The 17,720-nt window shown below is 41.0% G+C and overlaps 1 protein-coding gene across 1 annotated transcript in view; it reads left to right on the top strand.

Annotated features, from left to right (window-relative positions):
- The window catches only part of LOC133851382 (protein PIR), an 80,357-nt gene that overhangs the window by 25,439 nt on the left and 37,198 nt on the right, over positions 1 to 17,720 (top strand). Inside the window, exons 16-21 of the mRNA XM_062287787.1 lie at positions 2,907 to 3,054; positions 3,923 to 4,091; positions 4,171 to 4,247; positions 4,769 to 4,939; positions 16,915 to 16,991; positions 17,071 to 17,173. Of these exons, the coding sequence (XP_062143771.1) occupies positions 2,907 to 3,054; positions 3,923 to 4,091; positions 4,171 to 4,247; positions 4,769 to 4,939; positions 16,915 to 16,991; positions 17,071 to 17,173 (745 nt within the window). The remainder of the gene's footprint in view (positions 1 to 2,906; positions 3,055 to 3,922; positions 4,092 to 4,170; positions 4,248 to 4,768; positions 4,940 to 16,914; positions 16,992 to 17,070; positions 17,174 to 17,720) is intronic.

Genomic DNA, 17,720 nt, shown 5'->3' with positions numbered 1-17,720 from the left:
TGTAACTCCAAGATAGAGTTGATTAAAGAATCTATCACTCAATATTCCTCGAATCTCCTCACCGAATCAGCTCCTTGGTGGACCCTCTTTAGATGGTTAAGCGTTCCCTTGTGCGTCCAAAGACCAAAGGTATGAAGGAGCTGTTGAATCTGGTAAGCTCCATTAACTACGGCGATGCAAGCGCGTCTTCCTGACTAAGGAAAGACAAGGCTCACATGCTGTAGTGTTGAGTGCTCCTTGAGGGTTTGGGTTTGAGGGCATAGGTTTTTGAGGGATTGTTAGGTTTTTTCTTGTTGTGGTCTGCTTTGGTTGTTCCTGTGTATAATTCTTATGTACTTAGGGGTGCCTTACACATTTTTTTTTTTTTTTTTTTTTTTTTTATATATATATATAAAATTTTATTACTTTATCAAAAAACAATTTCTAATTATTTTGATTTTGTAGTTTTTTGTTCTTTTTTTTTTTTGATAAGTGGTTGTGGTGATATGCTACGAAGATGGAGGCTCTGTGGAGATTGGTGGTGGACCATAAATATGATAGTTTGAGTGGAGGTTGGTGTTCTAAGGGTTGCGGGGCCCTATGGTGTGGGAGTGTTGAAATGTATAAGGAGGGGGTGGTAAGGTTTTTCTAAATTTGTGAGGTATGAGGTGGGAGATGGATCTTCAATGCAGTTTTGACATGATTAATGGTTTGGGGAGCAGCCTTTGAAATTCTCTTTTCAGAAATTAGTCATTGTTGCTCGTTGTAAGGATGCGTGGGTAGCGGATCATATGCAGTTCCGTAATGGAAACATTCATTGGAATATTTTCGTTACAAGGCTTGTGCATAATTGGGAGGTGGAAGTGGTGTTTGCTTTTGTTGAGTTGTTGTATTCCCAAAGAGTAAGGCAAGGATGGAGGATAAAATGTGCTGGATTTCTTTTTAAAAGAAATCGTTTGAAGTGAAGTTTTACTATCATGTGTTATCTACTCCGGTAAGTTCTCATTTTCCTTGGAAGAGTATTTGGAAAGTTAAGGCTCCCTCGAGAGTGACGTTTTTTGTGTGAATGGTAGTTTTAGGGAAAATCTTAACTTTGGATAATTTACAAAAGATAAATGTTATTGTGGTGGATTAGTGTTGTATGTTTAAGAAAGTGAAGAGTCTACTGGTCACCTCCTTCTCACAATAGGTTGCAAGAGAATTATGGAGTTCGCTTTTCTAGTTGTTTGGGGTTACATGGATTATGCCTCGAAGGGTGAGAGAGTTGTTGGTGAGTTGGAGGGGACAATTTGGACACTGTAATGCTTTGGAAATGTGGATGTTGGCTTCTTTGTAATTTTGAGAGAAGGGAATGCTAAGAGTTTAGTTTTCTCTTGTAACTCTGTTTGGGCTCCTTGTAGGTTGTTTGGTTGTTCTTTCTTGGGTTTTGGGGTCTTTTCTGTTGGTTTTGTTGGTTGATGCGGGTTAGCTTTGGGTGTTTCTGGCGTATACTTCCTGTATACTTAGGGGCGCCTTTACGCTTTTTTAATAATTCTTTTCTTACTTAAAAAAAAAAAAAAATCAATACTTGCCATACAATATTGTTCAAAAACTGGATGAGCATGATGGTGGTGAAGTTATAAAAGTTTTTGAAGAAATGAAACTTAATGAATTTTTAGCTTGTGGCCAGCAAGTTTGATATTTATGGGTCAACACTGTCCTTTATACTAGAGTTTCCAAAGGAATATGTCTTTTGTGCCTCATGCGGTTTGGGTATATGATTTATTTTTCATAACTGCTAGCCACTTTCAGAGGTGAGGGAGGACTCCTCCATAGATTCTACTCTCAAATTGCTTAAAGGTAATAGAACTTGGAAATCAAAATTATTTGCTCTAGCTGACTTCAGTTTCTCTGTTAGTCCAAATTGTTGGAACCAGACGAGTGGTTGCCTTGTCATAGGCATGGAGGTGCTTGATTGAGATGTGTTTCTGCCCTGACACAACCTCTGTGTGCCTAGATTAGGTGTTCCATGAGATTAGTTATTTGTAAATATCTGTTTTGTGCGAAGCCAAGAATAGAGTAGAAGAAAGAGAATGGATGTTTATGAGGGACGGCATTCTCTGTGACAGCAGCATCAAATACATAATCTTGCAATAGCACCTCTAGCATTTTATCAAAAGGAGTAAAACAATACTGTTACTCAATAACCATGTGTACAATGTAGACTATAACACACATTCATGATATTGTAATAGATTTGTAGAGAAAGCAGTTATCCTTAAAAGATTTTAAAATAGAAAGGAAGTTTGGGACATCTTATGGATTGGAATTAGTTAGACATGGCAGTGATGTGATGGTTGTTATTATGAATATACATAGATAAATATTGAACCAAGCAACTACAAGCAGCCAGTTACACACACATACAACAAACTTAGTCAAGTATATTACTACCCACTAGCACTCATTGTATATGTCGGCGTGTCTAGTGCGTGACTGCAAATGAAATTGGGTGTGTGCGTGTGTACAAACACATGCACACACCACACAGAATCCAAATGTTCATTGAAGTGATTGGGCAACTCAAAATTACAATTTATGATGTTAGAGCTATAGGTGATTAATCAGTTTCAGCCTTGTAAGTCAGGTTATTATTATGTTTCAAATGGTTATGCATTGAAATCCTCATCACGGATTTTTCTTAGTGCTATGGTTAATTGCACTCAAAGTTTGCTTGAGCCTTCAATTAGGGCTATCATACGATAATACCATTAGGTGGAGTTCATGATTCTTGCATCCCATACATTATCTGATTAATCTGTGCTTTTGCCATGAATGTATTTTGGAAATGTATGTACTTGTTAATTATTGTCAAACCTGCTGATGGTAAATCAAGTTTTCTACCTCAGTGTTTTGCTTATATGTTTCATCTGACTGGTAACTTTCAGGATTCTTTCTGATATGCGGACCCTTTCGGCAGACTGGATGGCAAATACAAGCAAGTCTGAATCTGAGTTACAATCTTTACAGCATGGAGGTGAGGAAAGCAAAGGGAATCTTTTTTATCCAAGGCCAGTCGCACCAACAGCTGCTCAGGTTTTTCTCATTTTTTAAACTTGTTTTTGTTAAAGTATTGATTAAATAAATAAATTTACCTCTTCTTATTAGCTTAAGCTTTTAGGATAAGTGGTGATTTAACAGTTTTGTGCATACAATTTTTTTAGTGTTGATTATTTATACTGTTAATAATTCTTGGACTATGACTATTTCTACAATTGGTTTTTGCTAAGAATATTACCCAAAATCTAATATCTACACACACACACACAACCATGCATGCATCGTGTATTCATACTTACATGTGTATGCTTCTGCATTCACACGTAATATATTAAAATTTAGATTGTAATAATTGCTGGTTCACTTCCTTTGTATTTATTCGTGCGCGTGCGCTCACATACGTGTGTATAATGCCCTGAGATTGTCATAATTGATATATTCATGTGTAAAGGCCACTGTTTTTAGTTCCAGGCATATACATATTAACTGAGATTTAATAATTGATACATACATACATACATGTCTAGGTGCATCCTTCAACAGAAAATGTTTTGACAATTAGTAAGTATTGGTTTCCCCTAGAAGAGTTCCTTCTTACCTTGGGTCCCAATTATGTCCTACATTCTAAATCACTTGATTATAAAATAATGAAGAATTTAAATGTGTTCATACTAAAATATAGATAAGCTTATTTAAGAAATTCATGATTTTTCTCCATTAATAAATTTTGGCAGATACTGTATATGACCTAATAACATTATCTTGCAGATGATCACACAATTGGTATGGCAATGTTTCTTCCTTAGATTCCCTGTACAATTATTTTGTGAGGCATATGCACATAAATATTTGTATAAGATGGATGAAGGTTGAATGAGCTGATAGATGCATTTTCTTTTTGTAGGTCCACTGTTTGCAGTTCCTGATATATGAGGTGGTCTCTGGTGGTAACCTTAGGAAGCCAGGGGGGCTCTTTGGGAATAGTGGGTCTGATATTCCTGTCAATGATTTGAAACAGTTGGAAACCTTTTTTTACAAGCTTAGCTTCTTCCTGCATATTTTGGACTTCACAGGTATTCTTCTCAACTGTAGATACATCGCCCTCATGAGCTGTAATATGGTTAATTTTAGCCTGATCTGATGTGATTGCAGCAAGTGTTGCAACTTTGACGGATCTTGGTTTCTTGTGGTTTAGAGAATTTTATTTGGAGTCTTCTCGTGTTATTCAGGTACACACCATATACATCAAAATGATCTTTTTTTTTTTTTTTTCTTTTTTCTTTTTTTTCCCTTAATTCGTACTATGATGATATTTGTATCTATACTGGTTTGACATACTGAAAATGATATTATGCTCATAATTTCTGGATGTTTAGATGAAGAATTTTAAATCATTCTTGCAGACATTGAAAACTCTTGTAGTTTGCATGAAAGGTTTAGAGAGAAGGTGTCGGCCGTTACTGTTACGTAGCCTACCTCCCACATCTTATTATATAATTTTTGAGAAATATGACAATAACCAAAATACCCACAACCCTAATAACTCTTCTAACACTCCCCTCAAGCTGGAACATATATATCAATAAGCCTAACTTGGAAGAAACAAGCAATTGTAATTCTTGATTTTTATTGCAATGAAGGTTTCTTTTTGTTTTTTCTTTCTCTCTCTTTTTCCCCTTGATATAGCTCTTTTTTCTTCACTCTACCCCTAACATGGATTTAAGGGAAGTTGCTTGTTCGCTGTGTGCAGTTTCCCATTGAATGCTCTCTTCCCTGGATGTTGGTGGAGTATGTGCTTGAGTCGCAGAATGCTGGTCTTCTTGAGAGTGTTATGATGCCATTTGATATCTATAATGATTCGGCTCAGCAAGCATTGGTTGCACTGAAGCAACGCTTTCTCTATGATGAAATTGAGGCAGAGGTATGTGAAATTTAAACTAAATTATAATATTTTGATTGGGATGGTGTTGACTATTGTCCGTTCGTGATTCGAGTTTTCAATTAGTTCCATTTCTTGGAGTTATGCTTCATATGTCGTCTGCACTCTACACACTACTATTTATTGATTGATAAACTGGTAGGTGACTGCCCAATTTGCTGGAATATCTGTGAAATAGCTCCTGCTCTACTAGCCCTTTTTACCGCTTTTAGTATAGATTTCAAAAAGATGTAATGCCTTTCGTGTGAATAAACAAACTTCGTTGACTTCAAAGAATTTCCTTTCAGGGGATGAAGACCTTTTCCGTCTTTTTTTCTTTTTCTTTAAAAAATAAAAATAAAAATTTAAGTAAATGAAATTCATTAATAATGTAAATGGCGCATCCAAGTACACAAGACTTCTATCCGATCATTTTCCTTTGTTGCTGGATTGCGAGGCACCAAGAGGAGGTAACAAGTACTTTAAGTTTGAGAACATGTGGCTGAAACATGAGGGCTTCGTTGAGCAGGTTAAGAATTGGTGGTTGTCTTATGAATTCTTTGGTTTACCTAGTTTTATTTTGGCTAATAAATTGAAGGCCTTGAAGAAAGATTTGAAGAAATGGAACGTAGAAGTGTTTGGTTATATAGGGAAGAAAAAGAAAGAATTATTGGAGGGTATTTGAGAGCTGGATGCTATTGAAGAATGTCGTAGCTTAGAGGAGGACGAAAGGGTTTGTAAGATTGATATGTCTAGAGAGATAGGGAAAACTCTTCTTTTTGAGGAATTGAACTGGAGACAGAAATCTAGAACTCTGTGGCTGAAGGAAGGGGACAAGAATACAAAATTTTTTCACAGGGTGGCAAACTCACATCGTAAATTCAATCAAGTGAACTCTTTGAAGATCAATGGTGAAATTTCCAAGAACCCTGCGGAGATTCAGGAGCACATAGTTCAGTTTTACAACAATCTGTACTTTGAGAATTATTCTTGGCGACCAATGGTGGATGGTCTTTCTTTCCTATCCATTGATGAGGATGAAAGTATTTGGTTAGAAAGAGATTTTGAGGAGAAGGAGGTGTGGGATGTGATCAGGGAGTTGAACGGAGATAAGGCACCGGGTCCAGACGGCTTCACTATGGCATTCTTTCAGAAGTGTTGGGATATTTTAAAATATGATATTATGGCTGTTTTCGCAGAATTTCACTCTCGAGGTAAGTTCGAAAAGAGCTTTAATGCTACTTTCATTTCTTTGATTCCAAAGAAGACTGGTGCCATGGAGGTGAAAGATTTTCGCCCTATTAGTTTGATTGGAGGGATCTACAAGATTATATCCAAGGTCCTTGCGAACAGATTTAAATCTGTTTTGGGCAAGATTATCTTCAACTCTCAGAATGCGTTTATTGGCGGTAGACAAATTTTGGATTCTGTGCTTATTGGTAATGAATGTGTGGATAGTCAAATTCGATCGGGGGGCCCAGGACTCCTGTGCAAGCTAGATTTGGAGAAGGCATATGATCATGTGAACTGTGATTTCTTGCTCTATTTGTTGCAAAGATGTGGTCTGGGGGAAAAATAGAGGGATTGGATACGTTTTTGTATTTCTACGGTGAGATTCTCTATTCTTGTAAATGGAACCCCGTCGGGATATTTTAATAGTTCTCGTGGTTTGCGACAAGGAGATCCTCTTTCTCCTTTGTTGTTTGTGGTGGTTATGGAGACTTTGAGTCAGATGCTAACTGCCGCATTGGATCAAGGTAATTTGACAGGGTTTTTAGTGGGCTCCAGGGATTCCGAGGCCTTAGTTGTGAATTAACTTAGGATTGGATCAAGGCCTTCTGTTTGCTGATGACACACTGATCTTTTGTGGTGCTCAAGAAGAACAAATTCGACATTTGAGATGTATCTTCTTATGCTTTGAGGCAGCTTCTGGCTTGAGAATTAACTTAGGAAAATCAGAAATTGTTCCTATTGGTGAAATAGAGGATGTCGAGGTGTTGGCTAATCTTCTTGGATGTCGGGTTGTGTCTTTGCCTATGACTTACTTGGGTTTGCCTTTGGGTGCCTCTTACAAGTCCACTTCTATTTGGAATGGTGTTATTGAAAAAATGGAAAGGAGGTTGGCGGGATGGAAGCGAATGTATTTGTCGAAGGGGGCCCGGTTGACTCTTATTAATAGTACGCTTTCCAATATTCCTACGTATTACTTATCTTTGTTTCCTATTCCAGTGAGGGTGGCTAATCGTCTTGGTAAAATTCAAAAGGATTTTCTTTGGGGTGGCATTGGTGACGAGGCCAAATTTCATCTAGTGAATTGGAACAAGATTTGTACTCCTTTGCATGCAGGAGGATTGGGAGCTCACAATTTCATTCAATTCAATCGAGTACTCCTGGGAAAGTGGTTGTGGAGATATGGTAGGGAGAGAGAGGCTTTATGGCGATTGGTGATTGATGCCAAATGTGAGAGCCTAAAGGGTGGGTGGTGCTCGAAAGAGGTGGCGGGTTCTTTTGGAGTGGGTGTATGGAAACATATTAGGAGGGGGTGGGAGAAGTTTCGCAATTTTGTTCGTTTTGAAGTGGGGAATGGATCACATATTAGTTTTTGGCATGATTGGTGGTATGGGGATAGACCATTGAAGCAATGCTTTCCAGCTCTTTTTAGTATAGCGAGGAACAAAGATGCGAGGGTGGTGGATAATTTGGCTGTTCATAATGGTGTAATTCATTGGGATGTTCTTTTTACGCGTCAAATCCAGGATTGGGAGATGGATATGGTCCTTTCTTTCTTCGATCGACTATACTCTGTTTCGGCTCGACATGGAGAGGGCGACAGGTTAGTGTGGAATCCCTCTAAAAAAGGTTTATTTGAGGTGAGATTCTTCTATGATGAGCTTATTAGGAAAGATGGCCCATCTTTTCCCTCTTTTCCCAGGAAGAATATATGGCGTGTTAAGGCTCCAACAAGGGTGGCTTTCTTCGTTTGGTCAGCTGCTTTGGGCAAAATATTGACGCATGATAACTTGCGTAAGAGAAATGTTATAGTGATTGAGTGGTGTTGTTTGTGCAAGAAGAGTGGGGAGTCTATTGATCATTTGTTGCTTCACTGCGAAATCACACGGGATCTTTGGAGCTACATTCTTACTTTATTTGGGGTAGAGTGGGTTATGCCACGATCGGTATTGGAGTTGTTGAATAGTTGGGGGCCGGCAATAGGGTGTGCTCGTGCTAAAGAAGCTTGGCGGTTAGCTCCTCTGTGCTTATTGTGGTGTATTTAGAGGGAGCGAAATGCGCGGCTCTTTGAAGATGTAGAGACATCTATGGTGGAGCTACGGAAGCGGTTGCTCAATACGTTATATATTTGGATAGCGTCCTATCATAGTTTGAATGTGTTTACTTATGTAGACTTTTTAAAAATTTTCTATGTCCGTCCCTTTTAGGGGTTCTCGTGTATAAGGGTTGCGCCCCTCTGCTCTTTTTTATAAATTGCAATTACTTATCAAAAAAAAAAAAAAAAATGAAAACATTCATAGGCAGCCATCCCTTGGTATAGGTGTTGAAGAAGAAAGCCTTTAATTCCACGACCGTTCTATCACTGTTTTCATAGCTTTGATCATTTCTTTCTCTCTACCTGTACTGCCAAACTGATCTCTCCAACAAGCGAGGAGATTTATAGCTTAGCAGGGCATGACTCATGTTGATCCAAAGAAACCGAAGATAGAGTTCTATCAGGCACGGGCCATCTTGAAATGAGTAAGAGGTGGTTTGCGGCTTTCTCACTCGTCTTGCACATGTAGCACCAACCTACCATAATGATCTGCCCCTTTCTTAAATTATCCAAGGTGAGGATCTTATGTAAAGCGATCAATTAAGCAAAGAAAGCCACTTTCAAGAGGGCCTTATTTTGCCAAATTCTCCTCCAAGGGAAAGGAGTGCTAAAATGAGGAATTAAGACATTATAAAACGAGCTTACATCAAACGACCCTCTCTAAGAAATGGCACTACAAAATTTGTCTCCACCTTGTTCCAACCTAATGGAATAGAACTGATTGACGAACGAAGCAAAGAAGGGCACAATCCTATTGACACAAAAGACTAAGGATTAGAGGGCTTCTCAGAGATTGGAAGGCGGACATTGTATGTTTATTAGAGATAAAATGAGAGAATATTTCTAGGGAGGTGGTTCAGAGTTTATGGGGTTGTCAATATGTGGATCGATGCCTTTTGGGATCAAGAGGGGCTTCTAGTGGAGTTTTTTTAATGTGAGATAGGAAAATGGTGGAGAAGATTGAGGATTATGTGGGGAGTTATATAGTTGCATGCTCTTTTAGAAATGTAGACGATAATTTTGTTTGGGTGTTGGGGAAGAGGGGGGGGGGGGGGGGGGGGGGGGGGCATGATGGTGAAAGGAGCATTGTTTCTCTACGGTGCACTTTTCCATTCTTGTGAATGAAAAATTGTCTGGATTCTTTTCTAGCTCTCGTGGGTTCAGATAGGGGCGTCTGTTATCGCCACTATTGTTCGTGGTGGTTATGGAGACGTTGAGTCAGATGATGACTGCGGCAATGGATAGGGTTTTTTGATAGGTTTCTCAGTGGGGTTGAGGAACAATGAAGAATTGTTAGTGTCTCATTTACTGTTTGCTGATTATATGCTAATTTTTTGCAATGCAAATCCCGAACAAATTCGACAGCGGTGTATTTTCTTATGTTTGAAGCAGTTTTGAGGTTGAGAATCAATTTAGCAAAATCAGAAATTGCTCCTGTAAGCAAAGTGGAAGATGTAGAAGAACTGGCCAGTATTCTTGGGTGTAGAGTCTCTTTTTTGCCAATGAAGTATTTGGGTTTGCCATTGGGTGCTTCTGATAAGGCCACTTTTATTTGGAATGGCGTTATTGAGAAAATGGAACGGCGGTTAACTGGATGGAAGAAACTCTATTTATCAAAGGTTTGTAGATTGACTCTAATCAAGAGTGCTATATCCTATCGTACATAGGGGCGCCTTACGCTTTTTTTAATAAAACCTTTCTTACTTATAAAAAAAAAAGAAAAAAAAAGTACTATATCCTATCTACCTACATTTACTTGTCTCTTTTCCCTATTTCAGTGGGAGTGGCTAATAGGCTTGAGAGACTTCAAAGGGACTTTTTATGGGGTGGTATTGGGGATGAGTTTAAAGACCATTTAGTGAATTGGGTAAGGATTTGTACTACAATAAAATTAGGTGGGTTGAGATTAAGAAATATGATTTAGTTCATTCGAGCCCTATTGGGAAAGTGGTTCTGGCGGTATGCTATGGATAATGAGGCATTATGGAGATTGGTGGTTGAGATTCCACTTTCTATCTTTGATCCATTGACTCTCGCACCAAAACATTTGAACTGAGCGTCCTTTTTTTTTATTATTCTTTTTTTCACTTGTCTCTTTTCCTCCTTGACCTGTGAAATGACCTTTACCAAAGCCAAGTTGTTTTCTTTTTTATTTTCTTCTTCTTTCTCTTTCTGAACCAAATATAAGAGTTCCTTCTCTTGAAGCCAAACGAAGTGGAACCTTCATGCATTTCTCTCGCAACATAGTAGTAGAGGGGAGGTCCAAGAACGTGGCTGGGTGTAGTGCAGAAGCAGCTCGTGGATGCAAAATCCGGCAAGGATGTGATGGTAGAAGAACTCTCCGGTGAAAGGTGTACATCGGCTCTATGGAGACTGGCGGTGGCACGCGAGCTGGACGGTGCAGGCTGAGATGCTGGGAATTGTGGTTTCTTGCGGTGGCTGGTGGAGAGGAGATCTACAAGTGATAGGTGCTTTAGATTTGTGGCGGGTTGCGAAGGAGTTTGCCTTGATTCGCCTATCAGACACCCGGTTGCTGTTCGGGGATAGTGTGTTGAGCATCTGGTGTTTGTGGGTCACGCTAGTTGCTCGCGTAGGGGCGTCAGCCGGTGGGTCTTGTGACTGTGTGGCTCCTTTTTGTCGAAAATGTGATCATTCTCTGGGTCGATCGCTTGGGTTATGGGTGTTTTTTGAGATGGAGTTAAGTTTTATCGTGGAGTCAAAGACTTTTGTCTTCTCGGTTCTGGATGGGGCGTCGACGCTGAGGATGGGGGAGAAGCTTCTCTGGGGAAATTTTCATTAGTTCTTCGTGCTCTGAGTGGTTGGCTTCGACGTTGGAGTGTCTTGTGGATTTTCCGGAAGATCAAGTTTTTATCAAATCTTTCAAGGAAGGATCGAGAGTCTTGATGGCTCGAAGATGGTGTAACCAAGCCGGCCGTTTCTTAGAGGCAGCTTCATTCGGGATGGGTGGCCGAAAAGGGTTTATTCTGATCCCTGAGGGACGTGGAGGGTGGGGTTGGATCAAATTCTCTTACGAGCTGAGGAAGGCCGTTGTTTCCTTCTCTGCTTCAGTGGGCTGGGGGTCTGGGCTCTTGCATGAGTCGGTGGAGAATAAGGGGAAGAAAGTATAGGCGTGGCCGGGTTTGGTTCCTTTCACGAAGGGGCCCTCCTTTGTGGAGGTGTTGAAGGCAGGCTCAGCCGCTGTCGTGAAGAAGGCGCCTATCGTGGGGGGTCGTTTGTCCGGGAGAATGGTTACGCCAGTGGATCAGTGTGAGCTTGACCTTCTTCCGGCGGTGAGGGTGATAGATGCAGATCTGAGGTCGACGTTGGACTGTTCAACCTTGGAGTCTTCTTCGTTTGATCTGTTGGGTAAGGACCAGGCTCACCGTCCGATGGGTAAGACTTTTCTCCCACATGCGAGTTTGAAATTTGAAATTTCAAAGTTGCGCACGTGGAGTAAGCGGGTCATAGGTTTCAACTTGGCTTTGGGCCGGGCTGCTAAGAAGCTTCTGAGCCGGCTTGCAAGGAATGGACTGAGACAAAAGGAATTGCGTTTGGGTCGCTTCTTGCGAAAACCTATTCCCTTCTGGTCGTTGAGTTTCTCGACGGAGACGACGCTGGTGGCTTCTTCTGGGCCATGCAATCTCAATTTATCGGAGTTTCCCGTTGGGGTTCCTTTGTGCGAAGACCGATCTGGGGGTGGGTCGTCTCTGGTTAAGTCGGTTCCTCCGTTCGTCTTCCCTCCTCTGCTGACTGCGGAGTTGCCGTCGCCAGCAACTTTGGCTGCTTCTCCAGCGTCGACTGGGCTTCTGTGTGGTGCAGATCTGTCCGTCTCTTCTGTTCCTTCTCTCTCAGGGGCCTCTGAGTTGGGGAAGAAGATTCGTTCTTCCCCCTCCCCCTTGCTGCATAGTCGCTCGTTTCAGCGATATTTCAAGAGGGCTAGGGAGCGCAGGGTAGGGCATTCTGTGTTATGGAATGATGGGTTTCTTTCTGACTCTTTGGAAGCTTCGAAGTTGACCGCAGAACCTGTTCTTTTTAAGGATACGGGTGGAGAGTTTTATGCGAAAAAGAAGAGAGAATCTCCAGCGAAAAAGGGTCTTTTTAGGAAGGGATTTCTTAATCTTCCCCCGATTGTTTCTGTCCCCCCCATTTTGCCGTGGGAGGTTAAGGACGTCGGGGTGGTTCGTCCTTCCTCTCCTCCAAGTGGCTGCATCTCTCCTTGTTCCGTTGAGGGAAATGGATTCTCCCATTATCGAAATTGGTCTGTCGGTTTTGACCACAACGGGGAGATTGTAGTTTGGGAGGAGGTGGAAGATGATTATTGGGATGGATTGCCCTTGGATTGGGCATTGGAAGGGGATTTTGGGAAGGAGGCCTTGGCAATTAGGGATGCCATGGAAGAAGATTTTCAGCGGGAGAAGATGATTGCGCGCCAAAAGTCTAAAGGAAAAAGGGAGCTTTTAAATCTGCATAGCTCCATCAATTATGGTGATGCTAAAGGTCCGTCTAGGAGTAGGAAAGGCAAGGCACACATGATGTAGGTTTGTGTGCTTTGGTGGGTGGGTGGCGGGTTGTTTTGTTCTTAGTTGGGTGCTATTGTAGTTTGTTTCGGGGTTTTTCTTCGTTTTCGGGGGTTCGGGTCGTATTGGTTCTTTTGGGTTTTTGCGGGTTAGCTTTGGTTGTTCCTGTGTATACTTCATGTGTACTTAGGGGCGCCTTACGCTTTCATTAATAAAGTCTTCTTACTTATCAAAAAAAAGATTTGTGGTGGTCAGATGGCGGAGGAAATTGTCTGAGCGATGTCTCGTGGATATATGCGGATGGTATTTTCTGAATGGCTCCTTTCAGTTTTGGGCATTGGGTGTCAACGGTGGTTGGATTGTGGATATTGGCAGTGGGTGGGTGTTGTTTTCTTTTGGATTTTGAATGGTAGTGATTGCCGATTGGGTGTGGGTGATTGGGATTTCTTGTGTTGCCTGTGTCAGTAGTTTAGTTTCTTGTGGGTGGGATGGTACCTTAACTGGGTGGGGTTTTCTGTTTGGGTTCCATGGTTGACGACTGAAGGAACAATGGTCTTTTGTAGTTCGTGGGCAATAGTGGTAGGGTGGGGGTTTTCTGTTTCGGATTTTTTGTTGCCCGATGGTGGTGATGACTTTTGAACGACAGTGGTTGCCAATTTGGGGTGAGTGTTTGGATGGCCTTTGTGGCACGGTGGGGGTGATGGTTTTGGTGGGGATTGGGTTCTTAGGACATACCTTTGCCAAACAGCGTCCATACGTTTATTCCTAGCATTCATCTATTTCATCAATTCTTGATGGTAGTCTTCATATGGTGTTGGACTTGCACGACCGGTTCCATACAGTTGTTGTTGAGTATGATGGTTAGCACCATACTTATCTTGCAATTTGAGTCTCATCTCTTCCCAATCTGAGATGGGTGGTAGACGTGAGTAAAGTATTCGTCGACACTCTGCCACCAAACACTTGCTTGTTCCTTGAGTTTCATCTTCACAAAATGAACCTTTCAGTCTGGAGAGAGACCAATCCACTCAAGGTAGTCCTCTAAGTCATTGAGCCAATCTTGGATCGCATACGGATCCCGTTCGCCGTGAAAATCTGACACATCCATTTATACCTGCGTTGGGATGTCGTACCGTTGCTGTTGCATAAGTAGGCTTCTTGTGTTGATGGTGGGGTAATCATAATGATACATGGTGAATTTTGGGCATTGGTTGGGTTTGAGTGTTTGGATTTTTGGCTTGGTGGTGGGTTTTCTTTTTGGTATTGGTTGTGTCGATGGGTTGTTTCAACGAAGGTGTGGGTTTTGGTGCTCGTCGGTTCTTGCAAAAAATAATCGAATATGAACTCTGATACCAAATTGACGTAGGACGAAAGGATTTTTCCACAAAAATAGATAAAGAACAACATAAAAGATATAGATAAATCTTATGTTAATTCAGAGGCTGACCAAAATAAAGATAAGAATGGGTTGAACCAGAGTCTCACTGGCCTTGGTAGAGTCTCACCCCAAAAGAGAAGAGAAATCACATCTCAAACAAAATATTTATTTTCATTAATCATAATCTGAATCATAGGGTTACAAAAGATTATTTAAATAGACTCTGACAGAACCCTAACCCTAAATTGACCAACTTTTGGGCCAGGCCTATTATTTTTATTTTTTTGATAAGTAGAGAAGTTTTATAAAAAGCGTAAAGGCGCCCCTAAGCATACAGAAAATATACAAAAAGGGCAGGAAAACAGGAAAAAAGAGGAAAGAGAGGAAAAACACCCGAAAAACCCAAAAACAGGAGGAAACCCAAACATCCTAACATAACTAACCCAGAGATTATAACTTCACATTAGAGGCCCTCTTGCCTTGCCCCGGCTAGAACCAAAACCCTTGGTATCATAATTAATCGTGCACTCTAAGTTCTTCACTCCATGACTCCCTTTAAATTTTGAAGTGGAGACTGGAGCTTCTTGACGCTGCTCCGCATCAATTTGATCCATAAAGTCTAAAAAGCCCTTCACATTCCCCTCATGGGAGACTCCAAAGTTTGAAAACAGAAGCTAAGATCAATCGCTGCCTCGAGAGGACCACCAAACTTTTCAAAACCACCTCCCCTCGAAGATTCACCCACCTCTGAGAAAGACAACAAAGGAGGGCACCCAAGTACAGACTAAATCGAAGAGAGCGGAGACCCACCCACTTCTAACGGAGGAAGGGCCGCACTGCTTGGGAGAAGGAAGCCATGCCGAAGAAGAGGCTGACAGACCTCATCTTGAGCAGGCATAGACACAATCCCATCCCTTGTTGGTGCTGACAAGGGCTTGGCAGCAACCCCAAAAAATGGCATAGAAGGAGCCTTGTGAGCACTGAAAGCCTCTAGAGCCTCCGCAAGCAGATGCTCATCCAATTTGCCAACCTTATGCTTCTGGGAGTATCCAAGGACTGACTTGGGATCTGACAGATAAATAGGCGCTCCAGACTCTGACATCACAGGGAGAGAATAATGCAGCCTTTCACCTAACGCATTTGCACCTGAAGAGCTGCCGCCGGGAACATCGGACTTCCAGACAGCACCCAGCTCCAACAACCTGGAGCTGGCCTCAGACGAAGACGGCAAAGGAGGATCCCCCCCCAGCAGGCCTCATCAAGGCAGAGGCAACCAATGGAAAAATCTGATGAACCACTGCCTGCTGATGGAGAAACCCTGAAAGGACACCGGATGAACCACTGCCTGCCGATGGAGAAACCCCCACTGAGACCTGCCCAGACCTTGCCAACAACGAACCAGACTTGGTCGTCGGACCTGTAAAGCCCCTTGTCAAGCCCATTACTAAATTACAAAATAACTGCAACCTTATTTTGACTTACTTTGGGCCAAACCCATTATTGAATTGCTAAATACATTAACTCTTAAAATATAAAACCTAAATAAATCTAAAGACCAAATATTATTTTCTCATCCTGCATCTGACAGTTTTGTCGTGGTACAGTTATGGAAGTATGGAAATTGGTTCCATTGTGTCTTTAGAGAGAGAGGAATACTCAGAGCTTTGAAGATGTAGAGACTTCGAAGACAGAGTTGCGGAGGATTGTGTTCAACACTTTATATACTTGGATATCTGCTCATCATAGTTTGCTTGTTTCTAATTTTGCAGATTTTTTGTCTTTTTGTTCTTCTTTCTCTTCAGATTAGGGGTTTTCTTGTATACTCTGTGTACTAGGGTTGCACCTCCTTGCACTTAATTAATAATATTGATAATGAGATTACTTATTAAAAAAAAAAAAAAAATTCTCCACAAGCTTGAAAGAACGCCATAGAATAATCTTTAGGACCCAGGACCTTATCACTATTCAAAAATGAAAGTCAATGGAGAAGTTTTTGAGTGTTATGTCAGTGCAAGAGAATTCCATTGTAGCCTTGAACTTAAAAATAAAAAAATATAAAGAGATTAATTTGGAGATGGATATGGAAGTAAAAACGAACATGGGCTTTTTGCTGTGAGGTGATGAGCTGCTACATACGCACACGCAGACATTCCGAATCAACACATGAGGACTATATTCAAGAAACAGAGCAGCTGGGGCAGTGCACGTGTCTTGCAATTTCCATAAACTAACTAAAATCTCACTCTTTCAGATACTTAGCGCAAAGAAACAATTGCTAATATAATCTTAAACATGCCTAAGAATATGGCATAATTAAATCTTGGCTGTATATTCCTTTTGTCCCTACGATGAAGGGAAACTAATGCTGGTGTCTCATCAATTTGACCCTGATGAGACTTCAATTGAAGTATAAAATGGTGACATATTAATGCATTTATAACTTTATTTAATCTTTTTATTTCTGCTAGCTAAGTTCTTGATTCCCTCAAACCAATCTGGAGTCTCACTGGTGTCCTTATGGCTACCACAGACTGGATTATCTGAAGCCATGTTAGTTTGGTGCAATAAGTTTTCTTGCATGAATTGTATAAGGCACTAAAACATCTTGTGCAACTGTTCATAAAGCGACTGATAGACACACATGCTTCTATGTTAGTGGGCATGTATATAGAGACAGCCCTCAAATCTTTTTACAAGTTCCTTTTATGTTTTCTGCTTGTACTGTCAACGATGAGTTATATTTTTTTTTTTTCTGTAGGTGGATCACTGTTTCGACATATTTGTTTCAAAACTTTCTGAGACTATTTTCACTTACTACAAGAGTTGGGCAGCAAGGTACACCACTTGGCCTTTGGCTTATTCTCCTGTACCACTAAAAGTTTGTAAATCTTGTATCAATTGCAAAATCCTGCAGTGAGTTACTTGATCCATCATTTCTCTTCGCATTGGACAATGGAGAAAAGTATTCTGTCCAGCCTATGAGATTCACTGCGCTACTAAAGATGACTAGAGTGAAGGTGAATACATAACTTCCATTTTTTGAATTTTTTTATTTGTTGTGGAACTATTCTGGTTTTATTGGGGGCATTGGTATGAGCTAAATATCGTTAACCATTTGTTTTGTTATTTGGTTATAATCTTGACCTTATCTCTCGCCAAAGTTTCATGTGTTGGCCCCCAGAGCATAGGCAATGCGGGACAAGTTGTTACTGGCAGTAAGTGATGTGACGGGGTGGAGTGGGTTATGCCTAGTAGTGTCCTTGATTTATTGAGTGGTTGGGACACTTTGTTGAGTCGTGGTCCTGTTAATCGTATTTGGAAGCAGGTTCCTTTGTGTGTTTTGTGGGGCTTGTGGTGTGAGAGAAATTCTAGTCTTTTTGAAGATGTGGAGGTACCGGTTGGGGCTCTTTGTAAAAATATGCTTAATATGTTATATCTTTGGGTGTTGGCGCATAGCCCGGGTAGTATGTCGTTCGCTGATTTTTTACTTGTTTGTTTCTTTCCTCTGATTAGGGGCACTTTTGTATACTTCCTGCGTACTAGGGTTGCGTCCCTCTGCGCTTT

The sequence above is a fragment of the Alnus glutinosa genome, chromosome 12 (genome assembly GCF_958979055.1).
Source record: "Alnus glutinosa chromosome 12, dhAlnGlut1.1, whole genome shotgun sequence".
Classification (NCBI taxonomy): domain Eukaryota; kingdom Viridiplantae; phylum Streptophyta; class Magnoliopsida; order Fagales; family Betulaceae; genus Alnus; species Alnus glutinosa.
Note: the sequence above shows the minus strand (reverse complement) of the source record. Positions and strands in the feature narration are given on the sequence as shown.